This window comes from Passer montanus, unplaced genomic scaffold, assembly GCF_014805655.1.
Source record: "Passer montanus isolate IOZ18808 unplaced genomic scaffold, ASM1480565v1 scaffold170, whole genome shotgun sequence".
Taxonomy (NCBI): domain Eukaryota; kingdom Metazoa; phylum Chordata; class Aves; order Passeriformes; family Passeridae; genus Passer; species Passer montanus.
The window spans coordinates 596,429-609,009 of record NW_024364271.1 but is presented as its reverse complement, the minus strand read 5'-3'; the positions used below and the strand labels follow the sequence as shown (position 1 = coordinate 609,009).

Below are 12,581 nucleotides of genomic sequence, written 5' to 3'. Positions count from 1 at the left end.
GCATTCAAATTCTAAGTGATTAGGACAAAATCATAATGATCTCCTCTGTCACCTTTGCTTCTTTGGGATGAGGAAAGGAAAGCAGGGCAGGAGAATGTATCAGGCTTATATTAGAGCATGAGAGGGAGCAGTTGCTCAAATGAGTCAAAGGAGAGACACCACAGACAGACTCATAATGGATTACTTCCTATGGACAGCAAAATGCTTCAAGATAACCTGCATCTGGCTGTAGTCAAGGAAAGAAGTCCTAACAGAATGAGTGTGGAGGGAGCAAGACTGGTGAGTTTGCTCTTCTCCCAAAGAAAGGTAAGCAGTGTGAGCTGAAGACAGGAAAGCAAATTCACACCAGCATTATGGGAGAACAGGAATCTACCTTCAGTGCCAGCCTAGGCACTTGGACACCTGTGTCCAAAAAAAAAAAAAAAAAAAAAAAAAAAACAAAGAGATCTTGATAAACTAGTAATATGTATTTGGGTCAATCCGGGCTAAATTACAGAAATTTAGTCTCCTGTAGATTGGTTTCTAAATTCTAAATAAGAATTACAGTTGTGGTAGAAATGTCGGCCTGAAATATTATTTGGAGCTGGACAGATCTAATGTCCTACAATTCAGAACTAATACATAAGCTAAACCCTAACTTCCCCATTGCTCTATTACTGCTTGGGGTGTGACAGCATCCACAGTCAAAAAAAAAGGGGATGGAGTTGCCATTTTTATTATAAGAATAAATCCTACAAATGGGTGCCTTCCTTCTCATTAAAAAACTGCATCTACCCACTTTATGAACTATCTAGTGGCACATATATGAACCCAGCCACCAAGCATGCAGACAAAGCCCAAAGTTAAGGAAAACAAAACAAACCATGGCAGTGACATACCTTGTGTTGATTCCCTTATTTCCTGAGCTTCTCTCCTCCCAAACCCACTTGGCTGCTGTCTCTGGAGTTTCTGTCTCTACAAAGAGATCTGGATGCCCAGCACAGTCTCAAACATGTCCTGGTTCTGTATTCAGATCCTGAGTCTGAATGGAGTATCCTTCTCTTCTCCCAACAGAAAATTTATGGGTACCCTTCTTGGTGCTGATTCCAAAGTGCCAAATGGAAGGCAGGATTTTCTTCCATGTCTGGGAGGTCTACTATCATCCCAGACACCATTATAACGCATCTTCAAGTTCTTTCTCCTCTCTTGGTACTGACCCAGGGAACACCTGGTACACTGACGGACAAAGTGCTCTTACACTTGGCTATCATCAGAGTCCAAGAGACACTAACACCACCTCAATGTCTTGGATATTCACACATTCTCAGTGTTACCTATGTGAGGCCAGCTTGCAGGTATGATCTCTTCTTCTGAGAAATGTTCCAAGAACATCTTGATAGATACAGATAAATCTGTATACAGTGAAGACTTCCACAAAAAAGTATCACCTCAAGTCAATGGAACAGAAACTGGACCAGATAGAAGCATGTAGATACTATGCCATGGCTTGATGTCCATACTGGAGTTAGCCTTGTCCAGAGCAAGAATAATGCAGCACACAGTAGTGTGACCATGTACCACTGCTAGCAGATGCAGGAGTAGTTCAGTACTTTCCCAGGAAGAGGTCCTTACATTGGTCTGCATGCCAAAACTCTCGAGTGTGAAAATGAGGTAAATCAGTATGGATCTGATCAATACTGATAGGAAATCAGCATGTGACAACGTGCAATAAGCCTTCTTTTCAAAGGTACAAGATCAGCAACAGCAGGGCACACAGGCCCAAGCACTTCCAACAGCACAAGGGAAACAGAAATCTGTAAAATCTGCCATCAGAAAGCCAAGCATAAAAGGCAGCTCTGCACCACAGGCTCTTGCCTATACCCTCAAGAACAGGAACTGGTTTGTGGGACATTACACTCAGAGCAAACAAGAGAAAACTGAAACTCTGTCAGAAACCAAAGGGAAGAACAAAACACTCAAAATTTCCTTTCCAACAAGGATACAATGGAAGGTGGTGAAGCTAGAAAGTTTCCAGACCAAAATGGCACCCCAGCCTTTGAAAGGTGAGGATATAAGGGCTGATCTATGACACAGAGCTTATGAAAATCCACTGCAACTGCAAACCTCCTTAGTCCCTGCAAAACACCCCAAATCCACTGCTACCTGAGAGAAATCAAAACCAAGAGCCAGGGCCCAGAAAATGCCCTTTCCTCCATGCTCCTTGCAGAGCTCAAAAAAGGCAGCATTGTGACTAATTTGATTCATGAGAACCTCCTGAAATGCAGACTGTTACAAGACAAACAAGAGATTGCTCTTTGCAATCTAAACCTAGGAATATATCTCCAGAAATCATTAAAAAAAAAATCATATGTAAATAATCCCAGCACATAATAATTTAAAGAGAATTACATATGAGTGGTTAATAAGTAGACAAACAGTAGAGAAAATCTATTTCCAGCTCAGATCTTCAAGCAGAACCACACATTATCAACTTCCCTCTTACTTTATTTTTAGAGGTTACAAAACAAGTACACACAAGATCAAAGTAATGTGAAGAACCCAGTGGTTTTAAATAAATTGAGTAGGAAACTGAAAACTAACTTGTAGGTTTCCATTCTTTGAAGACTGTTTTGTAGTAGATAAAAAGCAACAGCTAAGGAAGACCCCATTACAGTATATTATATACAGTATATATAAATTTATATATTACAAGCACTTGCTGAGAGGATGAAGATGGCTTATTCTCCGTTACTTTAGCATGGAATCAGTAAGTTTGTATCAGTTGTAATACTGTTACATAGTGTGTCAAAAAGTTTCTTCTGGATTCAAAGGTCTGACAGGTTCTTTGTATGAATTTTATGCACTATACATCCATAAAAGAAATTGAAAGATTGGAAAGCAAAAGAATAAATTTCCAACAGCAACTTTATAAATAGAATCACTGTTAAGGTTTATTCACCTCTGCTACAATACCAAATCAAACCTGCATTGTGTATATATGGCAATAGCCAACACCTGAAACTTCTAAAGAAAATAAAGCAAAAAAACCCCCACTATTCCACTAGACAAATGCCCATTTGTCTCACATTGTGCATAGAGAAAACATTTTGCTGATAGCTGTAATGCTACTCTCATGCTCTGAAGTACAGGATCTAATTACCATCAACTTAATTAAAACTTATTTCTTTTTATCGATTACTTAACTTTCTGGTGTTGTTTTAACCCTACTGCCTTAGGGAATGTTTTCAAAGATTCACATAAATGTTATGACTTTTTATATTAATTAAGCTATTCTGATTAATTTGCCCTTTTAAAATTATTCTCAGTGCTATATATCTGCTAAGTGACAAATGGCAGAGTTTAAACAATTACAGAAGTTCAAACATTTATGGCTTTGCTCTTTTTATTCCCTTCTTTCCCCTCTGCCTACTCCCTCCACCCCTAGGGAAGTTCACAGATCACAAAATATCTGTATAGAAGAGTTTCCAAGAAGTGCAAATTTTCCACAACTATCCTAATGGTTAGTGAGTTGTTTTGTGCCCACTGTTCAATTTTCCTGAACAAACAAATGTAATACCTCCATCTAATAATCCTTTTCAGTCCTCAAAGCCTCTAAATACAACATAACCTCATGTGAATGATAAACATCTATTAATTTTATTGGATTTAAACTCAGCCTGCATGAAAAACTAGAGTGTTTGGAGGAGATGTGCACAGGCTTTGCTTAACTTAAGCCTAAACAAAGAACTCAGCAATAAATTACCCCATGAAATAATTATATTCATTAGCCATAACTAGAAGAGCAGTTGTGAGACAAATTACAACAACAGTATCTCATTATCCTAACACTTTAGAAAAGTCACAACTTCAAATGGAGAAGAGGTCATGATAGGGGTTTTTTTGAATTCTAGTTTTTTAGTTTTTCTTTTTTATTTTTCTGGCTGTAAGCCGAATTAATTTGGCAATGCTGGAAAATAATTTTTACATTATCATGCTTTCAGCTAATAGGTGACTTTGAATAATCAGCTGCTTTTGTAAGCTTTAATACTTATCATGGAGTCTAAATTATCCAATCCTAAGTTTTTTTATAAAAATAACCTAACCCCACTTTTATATCCTGTAGTACCAAAAACAGTATGAAAAAAAAATTTTAACAGATCATAAAAATCAAACAAGTATGTCTAGAGTCTATGCCTAGAGTATTTCCTATCTGCAGAAATTCTTTCAAAATGTTGTTTTAAAATTTATTTTTAACCCCACATAAAATTTTCAACACAAATGCTTATATAAGGAAAATCAGGGGTGTGATAATATAAAGAATTCTGCTTACTTGAAATTGACTTAAGTGCTTACTGCACTAAAAACCCCTTTAAACTCCCAACAAATAGGACTGCACCCTCACTAAAAACAGAACAAAACCCAACAAAATGCCACTAAACATAACACTAAAAAACGCCACTAAACAAAACACCACTAAACATAACACTAAAAATCCTTAGAAGACTCTTTAAATTCTGCTGACATCCCACTCACATAGGAATGACAGAGATGCTAAAGGGAAGCCAACTGATGATCAGTCAATACAAGCTTACCTGTTTAAGTGCTTTCTTTGTGTGCTGCTGGAAGGAAGATACTAGCTTGCTTTGCACCGGTGCATTAGTAAGGCTTGAATCACGATTGGAAGACATTTCCTCAGATGTCTGCTTTGGGCAAACTTTATAAAAAGAAATAGAAAAATCAGAATACTGTTATGGGGGTTACCTTCCCTATTTCTTGGAGAGTCATAAGGATGGAAAAATAAAACAACACAAGCAAATGCCTCAAAACTGAAAAGCTTGCTGTAGAAAATTCAGCTGATCTTGAGGTCCACATCAGCTGAAAATCCAGCCACATTCTAGAAAAATGTACTGCTTCTCTAATATTTGTACCACATCATACCCTTTCTATGCAGTTCAGGAGGCTTTGCATATTTTGCCTTTCAGGTCCTGAAAGGTAACTGAAATAGTTTAGCAGATTTCATACAGGAACTAGATAAAAACTACCTTCCTCATCAACAAATTTTAATGGATTATAAGATATCCAAATTAGCATTTATACAAGAGATACTGATGACCCCTGGATCTAGAAAGACTCATACATATGTAACTTCATACCTATTTTACAAGTATCTCTTGATAAAGCTAAGAACACACTTTAATGGGTAGACTGGAATATCCTGCAAGTTGAATTCTGGTCTCTCAGGTAATACATGCTGCTATACTTGTCAGCCTTCTAAATAATACATGCTTTAATGAACAAATACTACAGCACTTGCATTAAACAGCCTCTTGAATAAATGTTGCGTGCGACACAGAAAAAAGTCACCTGGTTAAAAATAAATGAAAATATTATTTGTTTTGTTTTTTTGTTTTTGGTGGGGTTTTTTTAAACAGCTTTATTAAATAGATATGAAAGCTGTGAAAATAGCTGGAGGATCCTATTAGTCTTGGTCAGCAAACTCAACTGAAAGGGCTGCAGAAACCTTTCCACTCTTAATGCTTGCATTACTATTACTCTCACTAGTAACCTAAGACTACCCAGCTAAACCAGCATTAGCAGAATCCAAAAATGAAGAAGCTTTTCTTCCACTCTCCTCTGCTGATTCAGTTCAAATCTGCCTTCCAGCAGCATTCAAAGCTGGTTTGTGTGTTGGCATACCTTCTTTATAATGTTTTGCAGCATTAAATGGTTTTCTGAGATTTGCCATACTTTGCACACTACCAGAATAGTCTGCACAGACATGTGCCAGAAATAACATGGCCCAGTATTAATCTATTTTCTCTGCCCATCCTTCAGTGGGATCAGCAGACACGCAAAGTAGCTAAGTCCTGCGCCTTTAGCAATGTTTCTTAGAAGAAACATTGTAACGTTCTTTGATTCATGTTTGTAAGCAAAAAAGACACAGACAATTTAGCTATCAAAAAGTAATGGCCATCATAAGATGCATGTGATATTAAACCTTTTTTCTACACTGAAAGAAAAAGTAATTAATACTTACCTCAGGAAGAGAGAATACACTCTATGGCACTGCTGTTATACTAAGATAACTGTCATAACAGATTAAAATTTTTCATTACCAGGTAAGAGAAATGCTATTTTATCACAAGATGTATAACTGATTTTTGTCTTTTTTTTTTTTTTTCTTATACTTGCAGGATTTGTCAAAATACACAAAGAAGGTGCAACACAAAACAGGTTCTGAGTTTACAGAATCACCTGGTTTGGATCAATCTTTTCCACATGATGAGCAAATCTTACTATCAAATAAGGCAACGCTAAAGAGGTGCAAAGTGTCCACAGAAAACAAACAATAGCTGGTTTATATAATCCAAATCACTGCAACAGCTAAGCTCCTGAAACAAAGAACACCTACATCAAAATATAAACGTGACATTTCAAATTTTGTCAGATTTTGTCTTCTCCTTCTAAGAAATTTTTTTTTTACTGTGTTCTGGCAAATTTTGAGAGTCAAAGAATTGAAGGAAAAGCACCCAGAAATAGCATGTGCAGACAAACCGCAAAGTTAACAAGAGGAGAACACATTCAAAAATCCTTAAAGAATGGAAACTGGTAAACTTAAGTGCCCCTCCTAAAACAGGATAGATACAACATGACCTGTCATGATAAAACTATTCCTGTTCCCCAGAATGACTGCAATTCCTATTACCTTCTTGTTGAAAAGGGAAATTGAGATTTTCATTATGGTGATCTAGGATATTATCCAGGAGTCTCCCCTATTTATTTTGGTGATAAAGTTCATCCTCAAGAGGTTTGACAACTATCTGATGATACTCCGCACCACAACCATTAACGTCACGGTACAGCAGGAATAAAAATAAGCATAGCTCTGTATTAATCTTTCGCTTTCATTCATTTCTCTTTTAAGAATAAATCTAGAGTTGTGACAGAATTTATAAGAGGCAATATTTTAATTCCTATAATTACTTCAATTTTGCATAAAATATTATTGGTGTACTGATTTATTTTGTCTCTGTTCCTTGGAATCTTTTACAACAAAGCTAAACCAAGAAACAGGAACTGTTGTAGTGGGTGAAACATCTGGAACTGAACCCACTGAAACAATAAACAGCTTTCCATCACTGCAATCTCTCCTACAGATACAGAAAGAATACCTCACTTCAGGCTGGTTTTGTAGTGCAACCCAAAACAAGTTTGTTCAAGTTTTGAAAAAAATCCCGACTTTTTCCTGTAGTTCATGATTAAAGAAATAGATACATGAGGTTGAAATACGTTGCTTAAAATATTTTAAATGACACTGTAATTAGAGAAACTCAACCTAATTTATTTAAAACAAATGATACTTCCTTTCTAAAACTTATTTTGTACATTATCTTTTTCTTCATATACCTTGTAGCTTGAAATAGTAAGATGGTAGGAAATGATTTTAAATGTCACTTTTTATGTTTTAATTACATTTCCATTTCCATTTAAAACCAGCTTGATAGAAAATATGGCTATGAATCTAACCATCTAGTAAGTAAGAAATTCCAATGCCTATTTTCCAAAAGCAGAAGATACAAGTATTAAAAATCCAAATGCATTGTGTTAAATTATACAATTGCTTAATAACTTATACAGTCTACTGACCTTATTAGCAAAAAATAATACTAAAATTGACACACAGGCTTTATTTAGAGGATAATCAAGACATTGTTTAAAAACAATATCAATTGTCTTTTCTGTACAAAATTAAATACAAATATGAGACAATGAATAAATTTAATCTTTAAAACATGTTCTGCTACTTAGTAATTTAAATCAATCTGTGCCAAAGTGTGACTGCATTAAGATGTCTGTGACCACATAAAATTGATGTTATTTATTTCTTAATTTCTATGGATAAAGTCCAACTGCTTTTCTCTGAATGGGTCAGATATAAAGAAAGGGAAAAATATGACAGAAAGATATATAAGTGAAGTCACCATTGATGATCCTAATGAAAAAACCAATGCCTTAAGAACAAAACAGGCGTTTCTCCTATGGAAACCAAAGATCCCAGTAAAAGAAAAACAAATTTGAAGTGTTCTTTGTACATATATACAACTTCGGAAAGCTGCAACCACTTTTTCCATAAGTGCCGAAGATCCGTGAATATTATCAGATCCACGTTCACTTGAAAATCTGTATCAGAAAAGAATGCTAAAAATAAACTGGGTGCTGGGGAGGGAAAAAAAACAACCAACAACCTAGAGAGAATGTCACAGATAAAGGGAAAATATTTGGGTAACAAATAAAGATGATTCACCATTATTGCTACAGTAAAAAAAGGAAACAAGAGTGGTTTTAAGCCTACAGGAGGCATTTCCATTTAGTGGAGAATAATTAGGCTCCATTCTTTAAATCGGCTTCCTCAAGGGCCAGGACCGAGTGAAGGAATAAAGAAAAAGCAACTATTAAGCCGTAAACTGTTAGGTTATGAGCTGGAGGAGCAGCTGGGTTTCTGAAGATAAGACCTCCTTAGTGAGTGTTCAGAGACTGTTAACATGAATGATAGAATTAGAATTGCTTAGCAAAAAGAGTATATTAAAAATGTTTTTGGCAAACTCCATTTAAAATAACTTCCTCTCTTCCATTTTTCCAACACTAGTTTTGTTAATTATTATGAAAGGTTATAATTTATAAAAATCAGCAATGCTGTCTTTGAATTTCAAATTTTACAGGCTATCTCTGTTATTTTTTATCACCTTTTACCTTCCCCACCAAATAAATGACACCTATGTAAAACATATTGGAACATATCTTTCTTCGAAGAAACAATTTTTTGAGGAACACAACAAAAAATTATTCTGTCTCCTTGCCACTGAAAGTTATTAGGGATAACTGTAAACTAATTTATGTAACTAGATGGACAGAGAAATTCCTGCCCAGTAAAGGGCTTATTCTCCCAAAATCAACAGCACAACTAATTTTTATTTCAGTCAGATCATATTGATTTAAAATAAAACCAGCAAAATCAACAGCAGTCCACTTCCTTTTTTTTTTAAGTAACCACAGCAGATGAGAAGGATTGTTTACTAATGGCCACAATTACAAAACATAAATTAATATTGTTGCCATATGCTAAAGACTAGAGTCTACCTCAAGCACAAAATGTATGCACACACTCTGGAGATATGAAATTTCAGAGAGAACTCCCTCTGGAAAACATACACACAATACCTCTCTCTAAAATATCCATAAAATTCAATATTTTCTTTGGGTGACACAGATCCATACTTGTATTGACATAAATAGTTGCACTTTGCCAGCACAGATGTATCGAGTAATTCACCTCCATCACTCTTTGATCTCCAGAGCCCAACTTGCCAAAACTGAACAATTCAGAACTCGGCTGTTGCCATCAGCTCTTGAAAATGAAAACCAGTTTGGGAGTAAGTTAATTGTATGAGTTTGCCAAAGCAAGCAAAAACAGATGTATACATCAAGGGTACTACAGTGACTGCAATATTCTTTCTGAAAAGCAATACTAGCACTGTGAATTAATAAATAGTATTGAGTAGTATCTTTTGGAAAAAGACATCAAATACCACATCAGCTTCATAGCTTGCACTGAATCCCATTATATTACAGCATGTTTTTGAGCCCAAACATTTCACAAAACTTAGAAAACTGTGAATCCTTATTCCAAAGCAAGTCAACATTTTCCACTAAAAATATACAGCCTGTCATCACTAAGCCACCAATTTCTTAGACCTCATTAACTAATGTACAGGAAAAAAAAACAGATGAGAAACATCCTCAAGCTTCACAGTATCTTCTATTATTCCTATGACTCCCTTCAAGCAGTAATGAAACAAAAGAAGTTAAGCTCAATTCCATAAGCTCAGGTACCATATTTTTATTTTATAGTTGCAGGAAGATAAAAGAAAAATACACCAAAAAAATCTAAGCAAAGTGAAAAACTTTGTCACCCAAAACACTATGTTTGAGCTGCTACTTCATTGCTGCTCTTCTGCTTTTAGAAGAATCTATCTCACATCCAGATGTTGCCACGTGTCACAAACATTTTCAGTGGAACCATCCAATATTATTCCCAAGATGCTAACAGTAAAAGGTTTCACAGAATCGCCAGGAATTCCATTCCTGGAAAGGAACTGAATATCCAAATGGGGACTCAGGTTTCAAATAGTGGTGAATATACACTCTTTGCTATAGAGTTATCCTAGGGTTTCCTAGTCTAAAAAGCACAAGGTATTCAAAAGCACAGTAGCTACAAAGCAAAATTTCATGATCCAGCATGAACATGATCCTCTGCTGTCCATCATTTTGTCAGCTGTCTCTAAGAAAATTAGCTAAGGAACTAACCTAGGGAATTAACTCTGCCATTTCATGTTCATAGTTGAAGAACATACACCTCTAGGAAGTGCTGAAAACCAAGTGTTTCAAGAGGAGACACAGGTTGCTGGTATTTGGGCACACATGAGAAGCCCTATTGGGGCTGAGGTGGGAAGTCACGCTGTAGCAGGAATTGCTGTCTCCTCCACACGTACATCATTGTGCATTCCATTGGCTCGCACGAAGACCCTTTTTAATCAACTGCGCTCCGCGGCTGATGGATTAGCCCTGGCTTCAGAAACCCTAGGGACAAATGCTTTTTGAGAACTGAACATCCTATTGATGGGCAAAAGGATATTATAGTCATCATTTTCCCAGGCAACAGTAATTGGGATTTTAATTCTTTTACCCACAGCATCTTTACATGCTACCCCTGTATTTGAGGAAAATGGAATTTTAAAGATATGGGACTGCTACAGAGCTTCTATTAGAAATCCCATTCCAAACAAAATCAACTGTAGCATAAAGAGTTTCTTTAACATACGCCTTTGGAGAAGGTGGGGAAAGAAAAATTCTCCACATCATCTGCAAAATCCTGAGGTGTGACCATTCTACTTGTCTACTTAGCAATACTGATGTGGTGTAATAGCTTTTGCCAAGTCATGTGTTTATAATGGTTAGGAATTTTTATATTATTATGTTAGTAAAACTGTTCAGCAGCCTGCATTTATATTGCGAAAAGTGTGCCTGCTGAGGAATGATGTGATTCTTCTCTGTCTGAGTGTCAGCTGGTACTTTTTATTCTGAAAGACTGTGGTCTAAAAGCCCACAAATGGGATGAGGCTGTTGCTTACAGTTTCATCCTTTTGCTTCCAGCTATATTTAAAGAGGCATTTTTTAAACTCTTGCTAAACAATTTCTGATCACTCTGTCAGAACTGTGGCTTCTGGACTCTATCAGAGTGGAAAAGGGCAAATAAAATCTAATCAATTGGGCAATTAAGAATTCAATGTGCAAGCAACGCCCATCCTCATATGTATCACATATATTCTAAAACACAAGTCAGAGAATTTGATGAAGTGTTTTTTGCACTGAACTAAATGCTAATTTCATGCCACAGAATAATTTCCTGGAAAGAAAAAAATCCCCAGCTCTAGTGTGAAAAGTGTAATTGGTCTGTTAGACCAAATATTTTCTATAGAAATAACTATTCTCAAATATTTACAAACCGATCAAGTCACCACCTCACCTTTCATAAACTAATGAGACATCCCTATTAAACCCCCCAGAACAAAGGAGGTGTTTGTTCACTCAGGACTTCTTATGTGTCTTTTATAAATCCTTTCCTGTTTACCTTAATTCCTTCTTACAGCTATAATGAATGCAATACACTGGTAATCATTTAGCTAGTGCTATACCCAAAGGAAAATCTCTGCCTATACTCTTTAATCAGTACTATCAGAATTATAGTCTAAGAACTACATTGGACTAATTAGGAAAAGCATCTAATTCATGTTCAATTTATTTTCTGTTGTGATTCTTAAATGCTTTTCAGATATACTGATTTATTGAACACATATTTCTGCTGCATAAATACGACCTCTTTTTTTGCTTGAAAGTCCAAAAAAATTCATGCTGTTCAACTGCAACAATGTACAAGGCAATCAAAAGACATCTCACAATTATTATTTATTACCAATAAATTTAAGCTAGAAAGATTTCATAGTTTTCAAAAATTATTGACATAAAAAAATACTGAATGAAGAGTGGTCAAATCACATCTTCCAGAGCAAAATGCCTACTGTGGATGGTGATTCCTATGCCTCTGCAGATTAAATAATTTGTCATTTCAATCCACCAAAAACTAGAGGTATTTTTTGGGCATGGTTCTATTTTTAAGCCAAGCCTTCGATACTGTAAACAAAATCAGAATTCTAAGTGCATATAAATGATACCTTTAACAACAAACTTGCAGTCTCAAGAAAAGCAATTAAACATTTTTGGCAAAATTATGTCCTGTACCTGCTGACTGATGTGCTATTTATTAAATACATGCTGCATTTAACTCTTAATTGATCACATCAAGCACTGGCCTTTCTGTATGCAACAGACACTCACTACTGCCATCCCATTTACTTTTTTTTAATATATCCATTGATATCCATGACAGGACAAAAAATTAACATGTCTTGTTCTCAAAATGTGAAATATATTGCAGTTTTTCAAGATTTGTTAAAGACAAAACATGATAGAAAATTCTCAGCTTT

At 35.7% G+C, this 12,581-nt stretch overlaps 1 protein-coding gene across 1 annotated transcript in view; it reads right to left on the bottom strand.

Moving 5' to 3' along the window:
* ASXL3 (ASXL transcriptional regulator 3) overlaps window positions 1-12,581 on the bottom strand; it is a 283,448-nt gene that overhangs the window by 53,477 nt on the left and 217,390 nt on the right. The window contains exon 7 of the mRNA XM_039704252.1: window positions 4,572-4,693. Within this exon, the coding sequence (XP_039560186.1) occupies window positions 4,572-4,693 (122 nt within the window). The remainder of the gene's footprint in view (window positions 1-4,571; window positions 4,694-12,581) is intronic.